This window comes from Misgurnus anguillicaudatus, chromosome 5, assembly GCF_027580225.2.
Source record: "Misgurnus anguillicaudatus chromosome 5, ASM2758022v2, whole genome shotgun sequence".
Classification (NCBI taxonomy): Eukaryota; Metazoa; Chordata; class Actinopteri; order Cypriniformes; family Cobitidae; genus Misgurnus; species Misgurnus anguillicaudatus.
Window position 1 is genome coordinate 21,738,211 of NC_073341.2, and position 19,754 is coordinate 21,757,964.

Here is a 19,754-nt window from a genome sequence, read left to right on the forward strand (position 1 = left end):
GCAGCATGTGACATTTGCTGGTGAATAAACAAGACCTTATGAAAATCTAAAAAAGGGGTAAATGATAAACGGAACGTGTAGTCATACTTCATATTATATTATTACATATATATACAGATGCATCCCTAATAACAATATCATATGAAGTGTAACTCCAGATTTTGTTTCTTGCCAATTCTTCATCTTTTCACTAGATGGTGCAATCCAACCTGTCTTTCTTTCTGTAAATGTCTTTTTTAATTCTGTCCAGGACTTAAAACTTTTTACACGGAGTTCTCAGAGCCATAGTTCTTGTAAGGTGGTGATGACTTCCTGCAAATGTGAAAAACAAATGTGTTAATAATTAATTCAAATAATTAGTTTATTAAATAATTTAATATTTTTTATTGCACTAGTTACCTAATAATATTGTGTTTATAGTTTAAATAAGTAAAAACCGAGCATTAACTGTATGAAATATTTTTACACCATACCTTTTCCACAAGTAGCAGTACACTAGGATGACAATGAGGGCTCCAAGTAACAAAATGACACCACAGGTAATTCCAATGATTTCCTCAGAACTGGAAAATTTGCGGATCATAGAAACATGTTCACAACGCACACCCTGGTACATGGGGTTACACCTGAAGAGAGTGAAAATTCACTGAAGGTTTAGGATTCGGTCATCTGGATCAAGATCTTAATGATTGTGTTAATATAAGATTGTGTCAAGTCTTACCGGCAGATGGGCCTATTCATTTCAGGTGAGAAGGTGCACACGCCATTCAAACAAAATCCTTCATGTTCAGGGCCGCAGGGCCTTTGAATAGCTAAAACTTGTGGCGCCTCTCCACTTCCTGCAGAGATAAACACACCCAGAGAAATTCACTTGAAAAGTATGAAGGATAGTGAGTTTAACTGACAGGTATTTAGACTTGTGTCCACATGCCGACAGCTGCTCTAACCTACATTCTTAACAAAACATTCATCTGAATTCAGGTTCGTTCTGCATGTATTGTAATATAAATATCAGTTGCAAAAAAACCCAGAATATATGGGAAGCCTTTTCTAAATTTTCTTAACTTAAGGGATTTATTTTAACTAAATTTCACTTAAACATTCTGCATCCTGAAATGTGTATCATTGAAAAGATTTCACTGAAAAACTAATTAAAATTTGTACATACTTCCCTGTCAGAAATAAAGGTACAAAACTGTACATTTTCTGTCACTGGGCCTGTACCCGTTCCGAAAAAGTACAGCTTTGCACCTAAGGATTTCATTTTAGTACCTCAGAGGTACATACTGGGACCAAAGAGAGCTTATTAGTACCTCAAAAATACATATTAGTATCTCAAAGGTAAATATTGGTACTAAATGTTTACATATCTGTACCTAATGGTCCATACAATTAGCTTTTTAAAGGGTGCTGCCCCACTGACAGCTAGGGTATGAATTTTGACTTTTTTCTAACAATGTAGCTCTTTAAGGTATATGGTAATCTACCCAAAATTGTATTCTGTTTTGTATTCCTGTAAAGATACCAAACGGATAGGGTACAGCCCCAGTGACAAAAAAAGGTACAGTACCTTTATTTCTGACAGTGAATTTTTGTATTTGTGCAATTCCTTATTGTGGTAAATTAGTACTTACCATTACTAAAAAGTTGTGTTGTGTTGACTAGGAATACATCCTCTGAAGTCTCATTAATTTGTCCATATGCACATCCGGCTAACACCAAAATCACTCCGAATACTGCTGCAGTTTTGGGAAAACATTAAAACATAAAAAGTGTTTGAAACAGAAGATCCGTGTGTATGTCTGCTATGGAATGCTGAGTATTAAAAACGAATGATGACTCACCGTGACCTAAACACCTTTGATTCGCTGTTCTCGTCATGATGGGCCTTTGATTAGATTTGGAGATTCTTGGTCTTCTTCGTTTTTGCCAAAGTTCAGCTGCTCTCCAAATAAAAAATACTGTTCCTCAGAATATATAACGTCTTTGAACATCCTTCTGTGCGTCACTAAAGGTAGCCAATCAAAGAAACAGTACCTGCATTCAATTCCAGAAGATTTCCCTAGGTCTGTATATGGCCACACATCACTTCCTAGTCCACAGGCGAGCAGCGTGCACAGACTTGTTCTCATTCTTGTGTTGACTGATGATGAATGTGTTTGACAACAACTGCAGACTCTTAATTCTTGACATAATGTAGTTACTGGTTTTGTTATGAACAAAATATAAACAAAATATCAAATACTTCTTATTGGACACGCATCAGAACTTTTACTGTGTGAATGTTTTGAGTTGGGTGACTGACAATGACAACAGAATAGCATTTTCTGAAACAATCAAAGTATTGTAAAATCCTAAAACTGAATTTGTATTTACTGATTTAAAATTTTCTAAAGGAAATCAAATTTGGTATGTGTTATTGGTGTAAGTTATCTACAGTAATTAGTGGTATTATTACTGTATCTAATTACTGTCATTAAAGGGGATATATCATGAAAATCTGACTATTCATGTTTAAGTGAAAAGAAACTATACACTCATTCTCAATAGTCCCCTGATGTTTAAAGTTCATATTTTTGGGCAGTGCGTAATATCATTGCGCCTGCTGCAGCCATGTTACAGCAGCAAAGTCCTTGATTATTACGCCAGAATGAGAGTATAGTCCCTAGACATATCTGCCTAGAAAATCGCAACTATTAATTTTCTGTTAGTCTTTCAGGGTTCCCACGGGTCCTTGAAATCCTTGACATTTTTTGAATCTGGGGGAAAACCTGGGAAATTTTTGAAAATATTCATATATAGATACAGGTCATTGAAAGTGCTTGAATCTATTTTATGCAAGACGTTTTCGGAAATCTCTGATATTATTGCTTGTGTAGTGTAGGATAATATCATAAAAAATCTAGCCTTTTTAAGCACACATGCTAAACTGTTCGCTTTAAATGCTTATATCTTCTGTATACGAATGTTGATTCATACCAAAATGCTTTTTTGCATAGTTGTGTTTGACACATGAAAACGTCTCGGGTTACGTATGTAACTGTTGTTACCTGAGAAGGGAATGAGACGCTGCGTCTCCTTTGCTATACTTCCTGCGTCCCTGTAACGCCATTTTTGTCAATATTTCAGATAGCGATATGATTCCTGTCTTTGTCGTTAAGCCTCACCATTGGATGAATTTCATATACACATTCAGACCCTGGAAGCATCCCCAAAGTGTCACCGCAGTGACGCAGCGCGAGTTCCCTCGAAAGGGAACTGTAACAATTAGGGGTGTCACGATTCTCCAAATCCTCGATTCGATTACATTTTCGTTTCTAAGGTCACGATTCGATTCAATTCTCGATTTTTTTTTTTTTTTGAAAGACAAAAAATGCTATGCCATTAATATTTATTATTATTATAGTTTCACAATAACATGCACATTGCATGCTTTTCCTCGCATGGGGGTTTGTGGGCTTCACTTTACATGAGAGAGCTTGTAGAGAGAGGATTCTTCTAGGGGCGGCAGTGGCTCAGTGGTTCATGTAGGTTGTCTACAAACCGGAAAGTCGAGGTGTCCTTGAGCAAGACACCTAAACCCAGCTGCTCCCAACGAGCTGGACAGGGCAGCTTTAATCAACACATCCAATCTCATCACATTGATTGGACCCCAGGTTGGCTGACTCTTGGCTCCAAATAGCTCTTGGAGATGTCATTAGCCTAGGGTTTCACATACTTTTTCCACCCTGCACTATGAATGTTTACATGTGTTCAATAAAAACATATAATGTTTGTGCGGTATTAGTTTAAGCAGACTGTGTTTCTCTATTGTTGTGACTTAGATGAAGATCAGAACACATTTTATGACCAATTTATGAAGAAATCCAAGTAAGCCCAAAGGGTTCACATACTTTTTCTTTCAACTGTAGTCCTTGAATTTGAGGGTATTAGACCTGGAAAATCCTTGAAAGGTCTTTGAATATAAAATTAAGTACGGTGTGGGAACCCTGTTTTTGTAACTACAGAAGAGTCAAGTTTTAAATAGGAAAAATAACGAAACTCTTTGATAATTTTTAGGCGCGATGCTAATGGTCTAATTATATTCAATGGATTATGCTAAGCTATGCTAAAATTAGTAGTGCCAGACCAGGAGATCAGCTGAATGGATTCCAGTAAAAATAAAATGTTTAACTCTAGGGGGGGCTGGAAAATGAGCATATTTTAAAAAAAGTGTCCCTTTAAGGCAGTTTATGTATACATAAGCAATGTTTAATACACTAAACAAGTAGTTCTTAAACTTCCTTAAACTCAGCATGCAGCCTTTGTGTAGAGAGCATCACCTTCGTGAACGAAAATGCATGACATCTCAAACTTACAAAGTGAAACAAATCTCAAACATATATTTTTAATTTAAACCTCATTAAATAAATCTGTGATAAATATATTTCATGCAATTTCATTAACCCCCCCCCCCAAACCACTGCACTAAACTACTTCATGTTCAATTCAAATGTAAAGATTTAAAAAGTGTTAATTTCTACTGTCTAATTCTTCTAACGCTGCATTAACATTATTTACACTAATAAATACATTCCTAGAGTACTGCTCAACTTATAAATTGTTGTAGGGAAGCTTCAATCCATATACTATTTGGAATGTGTACATTTACATAAATGACTGAACAACAGAAATTGTATCAAATACCTTTATGGCAACAGAAGTCATAAATACTGTACATGCGGTATATACAAAAAAGTATTTAACAAAAATGTATTTAACAAAAATGCAAACATTTCTGAATAACAATGAACCACAATCGCAATGACCAATTGGTTGTTTTAACTCATGCTGGGTAAACATTGGACAAAATGCTGTTATTATTTTATTATTATTATTATATTTACCAAGCATGGATTAAAAACACCCCAGCATTTTAGTGTGTGCATACATACAGTATATAAATAAATAAAATGAATAAATAAATACAGCAGCATTCATGTTTTAGTTTTGTTATTCTTAATTCAAATGTTGCTTTTAAAAACAATTTCCTGAGAAAATATTAACCTTTTCAATGTTTTCTACCTTCCTTTCATTTCAGCGTCTAACAGCTTTGTCTGTCAGTCATCTAATAACCGCTAATTAACCTCAATGAAGCCATCTGTAAGCACCTACCGAAACTCCTACGAGTGACGTAAGCAAACCTCCCGTGCTTGCTCGTGGGTTGCATTATTACTGTAGGGAAGCACTTGTTATAACACTTTCACAAACCTCTGATTTTCAAGGTTTTGACAGAACACCTGCGGTAACACAATTCTTCAGTATCTGTAAGGACGCATCATCCTAATGGTTATTACAGAGGTAAAAAAATAAAAAATAAAAATAGGGTGTAGTTGCCATCAGTGACACACATGGCTGCCATGCCAGCAACAAAAGACCTGTTACAACTTGCTGACGGGCAGGGAAGGATGTTATAGGGGGTTCTTGCAAGTGCTTGCGTTTACAACCAGGATACGGACCAAATGTGCTAATTACATAAATCCAGATTGTGAAATGGCTTTCTGCATCCTGACCACCTTTAATGATAGCGTCTTTTTATTTCTTCTCAGTCTGTTGGTGAATTTTTGGCCGCAATGAGTGTGTTTTTCATCACCATGGCGATGGTCATTGGACCGACTCCACCGGGCACAGGAGTGATAAATCCAGCCTTCTCCTTCACGGCTGATTTAAAACAAAAGAATAAACGTCTATTGTTACGCCTTAAATGACACTATAAACTCTGCGTTAGACAAGAAGTACTTGTATTGTCGTACTTGTAGAAGTAAACTTTCACAGTAGGGCAAAATATAAGTCTTGTTGCCAAGTGACTTTTTAGGTGTGCTGTAACCTGCCCTGAGGGGTTTTGTGGTAACGGAAACCAGGATCATAATGAAATAAATTTGCAGGTTTCGACTATCACTGTAATGATGAGGAAATTGGATCTCAAATATACTGACTGACGCACGTAACAAAAACTAATCCTTTTGAAAACGGATACTGTACATCAACTATACAATAATATCAAGGGTCACTAAGATGAGCTGACACTCTTATGAAATCGAGGAAAGCACAGTCAGGTTCGGAGATTTTACCATATGACATTTACCTTCAAAGTCCACATCTCCAACCAGACGAAGTTTACCAGTGGCAGGGTCCTGGATACGATTGATGCCAACATCAATTACCATAGCCCCCTCTTTAACCATATCTGCTGTTATCAAGTGAGGCACACCTGTTGTATCCAAACAAATTCAGACAATATTTTATCCACAATGCCAAAAAACTTAAAAACAAATATGTATTAAAAGATCAATTGCATTTGTAATGAAAAACTGAAACTAATAATAAGGGGTACTCCTTAAACTGTTATTCTATTCCAAAAGTAAAGTGAAATTAAACCCATATGACAAAAAAAAACTATTTCTCAGGCAAAAAAATATATTTTAAAAATATGCTAAATACATTTTGTAGAAAGTAATGTTCAATTGAATATATATTTTTGTATTCGGAAATATATTTAGTTTTAGCCTACATATATCAACATATATTTCAAAATGTATTTCAAGGGCAAGCAAATCATTTTTTTCTTTAAATCCCATATGGCAAAAATGTATTATTTAAAAATATATTTTAAATATATGCTAAATAGAAAGTAATGCTAAATACATTTTGTAGAAAGTAATGTTCAATTGAATATATTTTTGTATTCGGAAATATAATAAGTTTTAGCCTATATCAACACATATTTCAAAATGTATTTTACACTGCAAAAAATGACTTTCCTACTTAGTATTTTTATCTTGTTTTTAATAGAAATATCTAAAAACTCTTAAATTAAGATGCATTTTCTTGATGAGCATAACATGTCTTGTTTTTAGCCAAAAATTAAACAATTTTAGTCAATTTGTGCTTAAAACAAGCAAAAATATCTGCTAATAGGGTGAGAAAAAAAATCTTGAAATAAGTTTACTTTTTTCTTTAACACTTAATTCAAGATAAATTTTCTCACCCGATTTGCAGACACTTTTTAAGCACAATTTCACTTAAATAGTATATTTTATATTTTTTTTGTCTAAAAACTAGTCTTTTTTTCTTATGTCATTTTGCTTATCAAGAAAATACATCTTGATTTAAGAATTTTTAGATATTTCTACTGAAAACAAGACAAAAAGAGTAAGAAGAAAGAAAGTCTTTTTTTGCAGTGCAAGGGCAAGCAAATACATTTTTAATTTTATATCCCATATGGCAACAATTTATTATTTAAAAAAATATATTTTAAATATATGCTAAATAGAAGTTAATTTTATTTTTTGTGAGAACTGTATATAATTTTAAAATTTTTAAAACTGTTATGTTTACAGGTTCGTAACAAAATCAAAGTTTTTCTTTCAATGTAACGTGGACATATTTCCTTGGATTTCAAAAGGTAACAAAAGGTTTTTGTTTCAAAATATACATAAAATGGCCAAAAAATATATCGGTGAAAAAAATGTTGTAAACATATTCCAAAATATATTTCAGCAAATATTTTTTTGTATATTTTAAAATATATTTAATAATAAATTTTTTGCTGTATGAAAAAGCTAATTTCAAGGTAAAGCAAATAAAACAGTTTGTTATAGTTTGTTATATATGTCATAGTTAAAACTAAACAGGAACTGTATTGTAATGTCTCAAAAATGTGTCTGCTTCTGAAGAACAAATGCAAATTTTTCATTAGAAAAATCTACGTTAAGAGATAAAGTACAGTCATGCAATAGTTAGTTTAAATTAATATAAAACAAAGAGTTAATTGAATTGAATTGATATGGGACGTTGACAAAACTGCAAAATGCCTGTTATCTGAAAGTTTAGTGGTGGTTTCCAAGACAGGAAAGATTACAATGTCATAACGGATAGCCATTGCATGTGTCAGAATAACGTATTTGACCTATTCGAGTGCAGATCTGTTTCCTCTTTGCTCTTGCATGCAAATAGTGATTCTGCCATGTGCTGAATGTGGCTTTTAAAGGGAATGGAAGATGATACTCTGATTGGTTACACCCCAAACACACCCATGACTCATTAAAAGACTAGATACAACCCTTTTGGACCATGCCCTGGTGCGGCGACCGAAAACTAGCAAAAGTGGATTTGGATACGCCCTGCACCTGCGCCATGTGCTTCAGACCATGCACTTAAATTGTTAAAGAGCAGCTATTTTATTGCTAAAAAATGAAATATTTTGTGTATTTGGTATAATACAATGTGTTTGCGTGGTTTATGGTTCAAAAAACAAATTTTTTCCCACATACCATACATTTTTGTAGCCCCAGATATACTGCTTTCCTCAAACGCATTGATTTTGTACAAAACAACTTATCGATCTGAAAAGCGCTGTGTCCCTGATTGGCCAGCTAATTTGTACGTTGTGATTGGCCTGAATACCTCTGACGTCAGCCGGAAATGTGACGCTCCTTACCATGTTTGAAAGATTTGATTACAATGCAATGCTAACAGGAGTTAACTTACAGGCTGTGACACAGCGGGAGGAATTATGATAATGTCGGTCTTGTCTACATCACCAAACCCAGGAAATAAAGTGTTGCCTACAAACTGTGTGTTTGTTGTAATCCAAGAAAAGAGATTTGCATTGGAAACGATCACTCGCGTCATTGTTTATTTGGGGTTTGTATCTTTTGGATATCGTTAACATGTACTAATACACACACACCAAAGGAAATTTAAAATCGTGAATCGGACCATAGTTGCTCTTTAAAATAGGGCCCATATAGTTTAAATGAATTTACTTTATAGTGTAAGAGAAAAGAGTATGTGAAACTGCGTCAGCTGTTTTGAAATCTGGCCGCTGTATATATGTAGCATGTGGTAGTCAACTATACAGTTTTATTAGCATTATACAAAAGTATGTATAGTGGCGAATCTGAATTTGACACAAAGCCTGACCTGCAGCCGCAATCACTATGTCAGCCAGACTGCTAAGTTCCTTCAGTCGTGGTAGAGGAGTACATCTATGAGCAATGATAACTGTAGCATCACCTGGAAGATATAATACACATCAGGACAGTCAGTTTGGTTGTATTACTTCATGTACAGTACTGTGCAAAAGTCTTAGGCCACCATGCCAGAATTAGATTTGTTGTTTTTGCAATGTTATTGTGATCATATATAATTGTTTCTCAGTCTCTTTAATAGAATACATCCAGAAAATACAGGAAATGTGTATATAGTACTAAAAACTATAAAAATGTAAAATGATGTGTCAAGTTTTTAGGGTAAACTCCCCTTCTACTTGAGCAATAGCAGGAAACTGCAGGATCTCTTAAACCTAAATAAAATTTAATTCTAATTTCTAATTTTAAAGAAATTAGTCTTTTTACTTCATTCTGCTCAAAAACGCTCAAGATGTGTTTAGTGCCAAGAGAGGTCACACTAAACACAGACGATGCCTTAGGAAGACATTTAGATCTGAAATTTTATTTTTTTTATTTTTTTGTACACATTTCCGGTATTTTCTATTTGTATCTTAATAAAATAAATTGGAAAATAAATATGGATGGACATTAAAACTTCTAAAACAATAAATCTGGTGGTGGTGGCCTAAGACATGTACACGTGTTAAGTAATTAATGAAAGAAAATAAAGTATTAAAGTAGCAAATACATATAATAACAGTAATCAGTTAGGATTATTTGTAACATGTTTTTAAATTAAATTTAAAACTCTAAAATGTATACTGTAAACACCATAAAGAAGACTTTGAACCGAAACTTCAAAATGTTTCATTTGGTGTGTGTGAATCATGGTTTTATGTATGAAGTACCTGAAAGTAAAGTAAGTGATGAAAGTGTGCTGTGTAAACGACTACTGTATAAACTCAAACATAGGTACTATGGGCTGAATGGTTTCTAAATCTTATAAAAAATTTCAAGAATGTATAGCTGTGATTCACTGCATACACCGAAGCTATCACTTCGGGTTAATCATAGGCTAATGTATGGCACTGTCGCTATGCAAGCACTTTCACAGCACCACATTTGATACAGTATCTGCTTTAAGTAGGGTGACCATATATCCTCTTTTTCTTGGAGATTAAAAAATGCATCCCATATGTGCCATGAATACATTCTTTAAAAAAGATATGATGTTTGGTCATATTATGTTCATAAGAAAAAATTTAAACATATTGTGGATGTGGCATTAGATGAAAATGCAGTCATGCACAGCTGATATTTTTATTTATTTTTCATTTTATAATACTGAATGCCAGCATAGTTTGGTAAATTGTTCAATATTTCCAGTAGTATGTTTATATGTTTCTGGTTACATTCTGTTACTGGGGTATTACATGAACACAGAAATGCAAAGAGTAAAAGTTTGTGTTTATACTGAGAATCTGTGTACGTGCGTGCGTGCATGATTGTACAGTGAAATTGAGTCTGGTATTTGGGTCAGTCAATACACAAAAGTCAATGTTCACAAATGTTATACCCATCTTTTTTTAATTCAGTGCAATACTGCAATAAGGTAAGTATAAAATCCAGTCATAGTATTCAAACTATTTTTATATATTTTAAAATCATATCCTCACTGGGGGCTGAGCCTTCCTAATAAAACCCAGAATTGCCCTTGGTAATTTCGTAAGACCAGGTTAAACAGAATTTTAGTCTTTTTTTTGAAGAATCCTACATTAAGATGCTTATCAAAAGGTGAAACTTCAGGAAATAAGAAACATTTTTATAACAATGAGACTTAGTCACAGATAAGAATGTGCAGGGTTATGCAGGACTGAGCACAACTGCTTCTATCAGCCTGAAAGGAATTTTCTACATGTCGAAGCACAAGCCTACGACGAAAGTGACGGATTTCACAACTTAATTTAAGCAAGTCTTTTTAAATTCCTTTTAACCTCATTTTTCATCTTTGATACGTGGAGGAATCTCTTTATTTCTACTCCGACCAATCACAAACAGGCAAAATGAAAGAGCATCCGGCCACTTCCCTTCCTTGATTTTGAGAACATCAATAAATCATCAGCCCACTTTCGAGAAGATATCACGAAAAAATTAAGGAAATGTTAAACGGTTAAACAGGCTTAGTTTGAAACATTTGAGCTGATTCAATAATAAACATGCCAACAGTAAAAGTAATTTATAGCATTTTAGTAGATAAAAAGTATTTTTTGGAAACAGGTTTTATTTCTTTCAAACATATATAAAATGTTCACTATTTGGTCATTCTTAATTAATAATAGTAACATCATTGATAAATTAAACAATATTTATTAAATATATTATAAGTTAAGAAAGGTTACTCCAGGTTAAGTGTAAAAATCAATAGTGGTTACATGCAGGGTTTATTCAATGAATCTCACTCCCCCTCAACAAGCAAGATGACTGGGCTTTTGGGTTATTGATCGAAATGAAAACATGTTGCTTTTGAAAATGTTTTGCAATATTTAAAAAACTAAAAATTATTTTTAAGACCATCTCTGTTTTCACAAAATGATCTGTTTGTAGTGACTTTTTGTACGTCCAGCTCAAGTATTGTTGATGAGTAACATTGTAGTCCAGTTTCATAATCTTTCATTCGTTAGCAATCATGACTCTGCAAATCTCTACTTGCTTTGTGGTACGTGCTGTTAAGGTTTACTTAGGTTTTGACATTTTTTGGCACAGTCGCTAAATAATAGGTCAACTTTCAGGTTAAAGTTGTGCTGTCTTAAAGCAGAGTATGTACTGTAATTTATGTTCTTAAATTTTGTTAATCACGTATCACATTAGTATTTGGGCCATATTTCTGGCTGATAGTTTGCCCTTTGCTGGATGCTGTTGCTACCTGGTACCTTGGAGTGTCAAAATTCCAATTAAAAGAAACCCTGTGCACGCTTCATCAATCTACACTCACAGGAAATAAAATGCATTTACATTTTTAATTGACAAATATAATTAAAAAACTATTTTAATACACGATTATTAGTAGGGGTGTAACGATTAACCGTGCAAATGCGCGTTTTCTCAATGAATGAATTTGAATGAAATACGGTGAAATCCAGGCACATCCGAACGCCAGGGGGCGCTCCCGTGCAGAAACTCTTTTTGTGCCACAGAAGAAGTAGCACAAGTAGCAAATTGTTTCAGGTATTTACATGATAATAAAGAATATTTTAAATGATTTTGTTTAACGAGTGTTGCTTTTTTAAATGCACGTTATAAACGACTCCGACCTGTTATGATTTTAGACTTATAAGGACTTCCTACTGAGTACTGACCAAATGCGTAGTACACGCACAAGCTGTGCATGAAACAAAGAATCGCAGCCTTGCGATTCAGAATCGATTTCAGACAGGCATTTATAATGGGACACACGGTTGAATCGTTACATTCCTAATTATTAGGAAAAAAAACTTTTAGAAAAAGACTCAGGGGTGGTTTCCAGGACAGGGTTATCCTCCTAGACAAAAATGCATGTTTGAACTGCCTTAACTAAAAACATCTTGACCCGACATATCTTAAAGCGTCCGTTTTTACATATATTAGTGCCATTGTTTTGTCTTAATATGCAAACCAGTGTTGTTTTTTGGTAATGTATGTTTGTAAAAACGACTTTAATGTCCTAATATAACTAAGGCCTAATCCTAGATTAATCTAAACCCTGTCCGGGAAAATGCCCCAAGACTGATTTTTTGTATATAAAAACAGGAGAATTGTCCCTGAAAAACCATACTGAATGTAATACAGTTGTGGATTTGTGATTACTCGGAGACAGACAGACAGACAGACAATAAATACATCTCACCTCCTGGCCGTTCATGTGTTCTATCTGAATGTAGCATCATTGCAATAGGCATCCCTACGTTCTTGGAGCGTCCAATAACAAGGACATTTCTTCCAGCTGTTTCAATGCCTGAACAATAAAGGAACAAAATGTGGGTAGGCATAAATGCTGAGCATAAGTTTAAGTTTATATATGTACCCACGGTTTCACAGACAAGACTTAAGGGTAGTCTTAGACTAAAACACCGTCTCACCTAAAAATAACTGGCATTGACAGATCCTTAAATATGGCCGTGCCATTGATTTGCCTCAAGATGCACACCAGTAACATTCTTTTCTAAGGCATGTTTATATAAAAGATGCTTAAAGGTGACATAGAATGATTGAATGGGGTATTTATCCTTGTTCTGTGATGTGACATGTTGACAAAACATTTTTTGTTTGGGTCTGTAATGCCTTAGAAGCTTCCTAAAAACCTCTCTCAGATAGCTCTATTAGGGTGGGGGATTTTAAACAAGTGGTTTTGCACCTATTTGGCTCCCCCTACTGGCTTAACTTGCAATCTCATTACTGATTGGCTGACTTTGCTGCCACTCACAAAATGTAGCCAATTATTTTAAAGTGGAGGCAGTGAGATGCCTGTGATGTCATAAGCATCAGTTTTTCAGATTGGGCCATTTTCTGGCTGACATTTCTAAAAGATTAATTTCTGTGAGACTGAGATGTTTAGCATGTCTAGCACTTTTTGTATGTTTGTGAATATGGGAATACTACCATTATTCAACAAAGGCAAGGTAAAAATGGTTTTTCATTCTCTGTCCCCTTTAAACATCTTAATTTAACCAAGGCCTAATCCTGGCTTTGGCTACGCCTTGTCTGTGAAACCAGGCAAGTATGTATGGTCCTGTGGGTAGTATATAAACTGATTTCATCTAAGTTACTTGTTTAATCCAATATAATCACAGGTAACACAATATGCGGTAAGTGGAGTGACTTTATGAGTCTCATTAATAAGAGAATCTCTATTTGACCTGTTCTTTTGATGATTTCCCACACGGCTGCTGCTGTGGCTGGTATCATGCATCTCTGGTCCAAGCAAAGTTTCCCAATATTTACGATGTGGAATCCATCAACATCTTTCTCTGGGGCGACAGCATTGCATATGGCTCTCTCATTTATGTGCCCTGACAGATACATGAATTGATCACTATTACAAACCTAAAAATATATATTCTCCAACGTACTGCATGCTGTGTATTTTTTTTTCAGAACATACCAAATAAAACCTTGCTGAAAATATTTATTTGATTCAGAACAGTAACATTACCTGGAAGAGGCAGCTGAACAAGCAACCCACTGATGTTTCTGTCTTTGTTAAATTTGTCGATCAGATCCAGCAACTCTTCCTGAGATACTGATGATGGCCTGAAGATTCTGCTGCTTGACATGCCTATTAATCAATGCACCATATAAAAAATTTATTTCGTAAGGCGCAGTTCAACAACACCATTGCTTTGGTGGGTTTTAAATAACGGACTATTTTTGATACTAAGGAATTTAACATGCACTGTACGGTTTTGACATGACATGTAATAGTAATGTATAGCATACAAAACAGGTGGCAAGGGGGGCAAGAGATGGTGCCAGGGGAACAAGTTTTATGACATTTTATAAAATACATTAATTTATCATAAAGTCACATCATTGTATTACATTGTATCGTTTAACAAATTTTTAATTTGAGATTGTTTTATGTTAAGAATTATCTTTAGGGGAGGGACGCAAAGGGATGCACTCTACACAAGGGGAGTGGGGGGATCGCATGCCAAAATGTTTGAGAGCCACTGCTGTATACAAATAAAGTGTATTTTCTTTCTATTCTTATTTGCATCAATTCCCTGGACAGGAAGCTTGAATGTGAAAACTGTGAGTCTGTATATTACTTATTAAATGCAGGAACATATAGAAAAATAAGCTAACAAAAAATAAATCTAAATATTATGTACGTAGATTGGTCTCGTATAAACCCAGTAAAAGCTTACAACATGCGATGGGCTGCGTTTCCCAAAAGCATCGTATCGTAGCACTTGAAAACCGCAGAGTGCCGTGGAGTAATCGAAAATCCCTAAATGCATTGTAAGTGACAGAGTTACAAGGTCACCTGCAGGACAATCATCATATTGCACCTAAACTTTACTCATGTGCAGTGACTATAATGTAATGTTTTTAAATGTAGATTTATTGGGTTCTTCTTTGTTTATGGGTTTAATATACAAATTAAAGAAATCAAAATAAAAAAATCAATTAACCACAAGCAAGGTTTTTAATCAGTGATAATGTCCACATGTGTCTCACCTTCTTTCATAATTTCTAGTAAATTTAGAAGGCAATACTTGAAAAGACTAAAGTTTTGCAGAGACGATTGTATTAATAAGCTCTTACCTTAATTTATTATCTGATCGTGGAGATAATTATGACCAAAGGTCGTGCTTACTATAATGTGTACAGTATGCATAGAACAGTGTATGTATAGGCTTTATGCCCAGCTGCACTACTTCAGCCAACTCCTTGTTTCCTGTCTGCCATTATTGGACAAACTGATTAATCCAGGTGTGCCTGACCTCAGTAGTCACAACAACAATATTCAGACACACCTGGATTAATCGGTTTGTCCAATAATGGCAGACAGGAAACAAGGAGCTGGCTGAAGTTCAGGAAGTAGTACAGTTGGGCATAAAGCCTATTAGTGCTGGTAAAGTAAGTGTACAATACACATTTTTACATAGAAAAGCATAAGATATTAATTAAAAAAACAATTATTAATTAATAATATGAACTGCAAAGGCATTGCACAATGGGATGAGTCCTTACTAAATGTGGAAAAGATTATTTCACATGACACAAATTATTACATTTAATTTAATTAGTCATTGAACAATATTAAACAATACTGAAAGCTTGTTTGTGTTTTATTTACATTTAAATGTATGCATTTGGCAGACACCTTAAACCAAAGCAACTTAAAAAGCATCACAACAAGGTGTACATTTAAGTAGTGTGTTTCCCTTGGTTTGAACCCCTGACCTTATGCACTACTATTAACACACTGGTAAATGGACTGAGCTATACAGGAACACGTTATGTACTTACCAAGTAGTGAAGCTGTTCTTGTTTTGTTTCTCACATAAGTGTGGCTGGCATGGTCATCACCCACCAGAATAACACTAAGGTGAGGTCTTCTGTTGCCTTGGGCCACTAGCTTTGTTATATCACTCTGGATTTCTTTATGGATCTGAAGGGCGAGTTCTGTTCCTGAGACCACAGTGGCAACATGTCTATGTGACAAACACAACAGAAATATGTAATAACACACAATGAATGGAGTATGCACTTGATCAAAAACCGTCTAGTGACAGTTTCATTGACACCCGCATGGTGGCGGAATATTCAAATGCAAGAAATTCAACAATTCATTGCGCTAACACAAACGATTACTGTATGACTATATGTAGTATTGTTACACGATCAGTACCGCATCACGTGAACCAGAAGATATGCTATTCATAAAAAAACACATGACTGGCACGCTCGTCAGCAAGCAACATTTGTTTCTCATTTTTGTGAACCAGACACGGTAAATCTAACGTTTGTGCTGACCTTATGAGTAAGTGGCAAAAAGAGGTTCTTCGGCCTGTTTTGTGGTTAATCCATCGCTTTGATCGTTGACAATGATGAAAATATAACGCTAATGCTCGCATGCGAGCATTCACTGTCAATGCAGTGGGAGCTGCCATAGTAACTGATGACCTGCGCTTCTATGGTGATTCAGCGCTGCGCAGATTGATGAACGCTTGACGTTTAAGTACCGCGAGATCTACTTGAAATATGTGCTTTTGAATCGCTCTCGCGGTACTTTATGTCATACTTTAATTATCTGCGCAGCATAAAGTCGAACCCAAAACGTCACACAACTATACTATTTCCGGTGCTTTGGTAGCATACAAAACATTGACATTATTTAAATAAAATTTATATTTGGTGACTTTTTGTGATATACATATATATCAACGTAATAAATTGACACGTTTAATATGTAAACTAATAAGGGAATTCTAAAAACCCAGGCACAGATCTACACGTTATCAGAACAGGCATATAGTCAGGCATCTGGTGTAGAGATCATGCAAACAGCTCCGCTCTTATGAAAGACATTGCTAAATTTTATAAACATAACATGTTTAAGTTTTTAAGTAGAGTTGATTTAATTTTTCAGGTCTTTGACTTCCCTAAATATATAACAAAAAACTACAAAAATATAAATTAACAAATCACCCGGTTCTACTGTTAATTTTGCTGAATTATGAGTTAAAGCTAATTAAAAGTAAATTTTGAAAACTGTTGTCTCTATTTTATTTACGTATTTTTTTATTTGTTGTAAGTTATTTTTCAATTTTATCTTTAATTTAAAAAAAAATTTATTTTCATTTAAATTTCTGCTATTTTGACTATCTTGTTAGTCTAATCTATTTGGATGTCTTGTTGTTCATGTAAATGTGTTATTCTTTAAAATAATTATTTAAACAACAAAAGTAAAAACGTTTATATATATATATATATATATATATATATATATATATATATATATATATATATATAACAGGAAAATTGAAAAAGTGAATATTAATTAGATAAATACTTAAATATCCTTTATAAAGTTTAAATTCACTTTAGGCACTTTTACTCACACATTGCTTGCCTTGATTTACACTTGACCTTTAAAAAGAAAGCCCCACCACAGGAAACCTTGTTGCCCATACTGCTAAAGTGGAGCATTATGCAGTATTGCATGTCTGGGTAAGGAAACTTCTCACAGCAGGAAAAGATTATTCACGTCTTTGTAACTATGCCAACCACTGTTGGTTTTATTGATGTGTATTATTTGTCTCAAAAACTCAATAGCTTCGCAACGTTTATATTTAGCCCATTTACCAAAGGAAGAGAACTTCAACTATTCCAGGTAGGTCATGATATTGTAACATTTAAACTGTTACTGTAAATGGAAACGTTGAAAGGCTGAATACTATGACCTAGTAGTAACCCAGATGCATCTTTACAAAACCCCGGATTGACTGCAAAATACCCTTTATCCCCGGAGACAACCAGAAATGTTGCCTTCTGCTCTATTGTATTCTATAAGCTGGAAGAAAGTAAGCCCACTGCACCAAATATTACAGAATATGCTACATAAAAGTGTATGGGTAAATTTAATTTCAGATTACTGGATGATCTCATGATCATTGGATGAAACTAAATATCTAGGCAACCTGGTTTTACAGTCCACATCTTTTGCTATGACATAGCTGATGAATGGTGGCTGATAGGGAGTTTTTGTTAAGCTCTATAGCTCTTTAGTATGCAGCCCCTGTCTTCTATGGTGGTTCTGCATAAGCTTCATCACAGCGTTTTCTAAAAAGGTTTTACTATAATAAAGGGAGGGGGCCAATCTAGTCTATATGACCCACTTCGGATTCAACAGCAGCATCTGGCAGACTGTTATTATTCTGTAAGACAGAATGTCTTGTAAAAGAAAAGTTTGTTCTCTGGACATTTCTGGCTAATGATTGTTCTGTGGAAAGTAGCTATGTTAAAACTACATCAGTGTTGCATAATAACTACTTGGACAGAGAAATTTGTGCCCGTAATATTAAATAGTTAGTAGTTTGTGTCTGACATATTACTTTGCATGTTTTCAATATAAGTGAAATTTACCGACAGTAGAGTTTGATTTTTTTATTAAATAGACCTTTTGTTTATCTGTTGTCCAGAGACAGAATGACAAAAGTAAACATTTTTTAGTAATTAAAAAAAATTGCATCAGGTGCTGACAATATAGAAATGAAGGAACTCACCGTTTGTGTAGGGTTGATACCCAGCAAGCAATTTAGGGTAGAAGTGGGCTACTCATAGCCGGATTTTATTGGGTGTATAGTTAGCCGTCATTTCACTGTCTTGGTTTTTACTTGCTGGGATGTTTACCAATAAGGAGTGGCGTGGTGTAAGTACAGAAAAGTGATTTATTTTGGATTAGTCACTAATTTCCATATAGCTGCTGTACACCAACAGTAGACCAAAGTCTATGCATTCACATTTATGTGGTCTAAAGGTTCAAACTATTTTTAATGCTCTGATGTAAAACTCTTTGGGGCGGTTTCCTGGACAGGGTTTAGATTAATCCAGGATTAGTCCTAGTTACATTAGGAAATTTAGGGAGTTCTCACAAACATACCTTACAAATAAACAATACTTAAACAAATTAAGGAAGCTTAAACACGCATTTTAGTCTGGGACTGATAAGCCTTGTCAAAGAAACCACCCCTTTATTTATTAGAAAGTAAAAAAAAACAAGTGGACCAAGTGTGGGTTAATTTAGGGTTATTTTTAATAATTGTTTATTGACACTTACTTTGAAAAAGATAAAATAATCTTACACAAATAATATAAAAAATTTGCATGGATGGTGTAATTGTTAATACTATAAGTAGCCTAAATAGCCGTCTTTCACAGTAAAAAATAAAATCATAAAAAAATGATTTTAAACCTGCAAAAACATGATATGAGAGAAAAAAAGGAATGCAAAAAAAAAAAGGTAGAAAGAAACACCCCAAAGTGTCTCATGTTGTATATTTGTAAACAAACCCAGTCATGTGCAGTAGTGATGGGTCGTTAACCTTTAGTACACCCAGTGCGTCACTGAACGCCTGAGCACCATGCATACTTCTTGTGAATAGAACGGAAAGTAAAGGGTTAACAAAAGCGTGAGAAACAAATTACAAACACCATACAACTCATTCAACGTATATGCCACGCCTTCAAACGTAGTGCCAGGGGCTTGACCAATTAGAAAGAAGGAATTTTGTCGTAGATATCTGCCGATGGTCAGATGACTGAAAAAAAACTATT

General features: G+C 34.5%; 2 protein-coding genes across 4 annotated transcripts; both read right to left on the reverse strand.

The window, feature by feature from the left end:
- Nucleotides 1-172: 172 nt before the first annotated feature.
- On the reverse strand, nt 173-1,985 carry epgn (epithelial mitogen homolog (mouse)). 2 transcript variants are annotated; one of them, XM_055168243.2, is made up of 5 exons: nt 1,845-1,985; nt 1,635-1,736; nt 722-839; nt 474-626; nt 173-312 (listed from the first exon to the last, which is right to left on the reverse strand). In XM_055168243.2, the coding sequence occupies exons 1-5, from the start codon at nt 1,879-1,881 to the stop codon at nt 264-266; spliced, it is 459 nt and encodes a 152-aa protein (XP_055024218.2). In that variant the 5' UTR covers nt 1,882-1,985; the 3' UTR covers nt 173-263. The 2 variants fall into 2 exon arrangements, with proteins under 2 accessions (XP_055024218.2, XP_055024217.2); XM_055168242.2 differs by having other exon boundaries at nt 1,635-1,739; nt 1,845-1,984.
- mthfd2l (methylenetetrahydrofolate dehydrogenase (NADP+ dependent) 2 like) lies at nt 1,878-16,630 on the reverse strand. Of its 2 annotated transcripts, none has more exons than XM_073867742.1 (8): nt 16,452-16,630; nt 15,945-16,129; nt 14,122-14,244; nt 13,826-13,978; nt 12,817-12,924; nt 8,965-9,057; nt 6,125-6,250; nt 1,878-2,008 (listed from the first exon to the last, which is right to left on the reverse strand). In XM_073867742.1, exons 1-8 carry the CDS (start codon nt 16,586-16,588, stop codon nt 1,878-1,880), a joined length of 1,056 nt encoding a protein of 351 aa, XP_073723843.1. In that variant the 5' UTR covers nt 16,589-16,630. The 2 variants fall into 2 exon arrangements, with proteins under 2 accessions (XP_073723843.1, XP_055024215.2); XM_055168240.2 differs by lacking the exon at nt 1,878-2,008 and adding an exon at nt 4,734-5,700 and having other exon boundaries at nt 16,452-16,627.
- Between the last annotated feature and the right edge of the window lie 3,124 nt (nt 16,631-19,754).

Excerpts from the sequence above, each read along its gene's own strand:
- mthfd2l (XM_073867742.1), bottom strand. The coding sequence starts at position 16,588 with ATGGCAGCTCCCACTGCATTGACAGTGAATGCTCGCATGCGAGCATTA. Across the intron at positions 12,925-13,825 it reads GGAAATCATCAAAAGAACAG|GCATTGAAACAGCTGGAAGA; the intron begins GTCAAATAGAGA and ends TTTATTGTTCAG. Across the intron at positions 9,058-12,816 it reads AACACATGAACGGCCAGGAG|GTGATGCTACAGTTATCATT; the intron begins GTGAGATGTATT and ends TATATCTTCCAG.
- epgn (XM_055168242.2), bottom strand. The coding sequence starts at position 1,881 with ATGACGAGAACAGCGAATCAAAGGTGTTTAGGTCACG. Across the intron at positions 1,740-1,844 it reads TCAAAGGTGTTTAGGTCACG|CAGTATTCGGAGTGATTTTG; the intron begins GTGAGTCATCAT and ends CCAAAACTGCAG. Across the intron at positions 627-721 it reads ATGAATAGGCCCATCTGCCG|GTGTAACCCCATGTACCAGG; the intron begins GTAAGACTTGAC and ends CACTCTCTTCAG.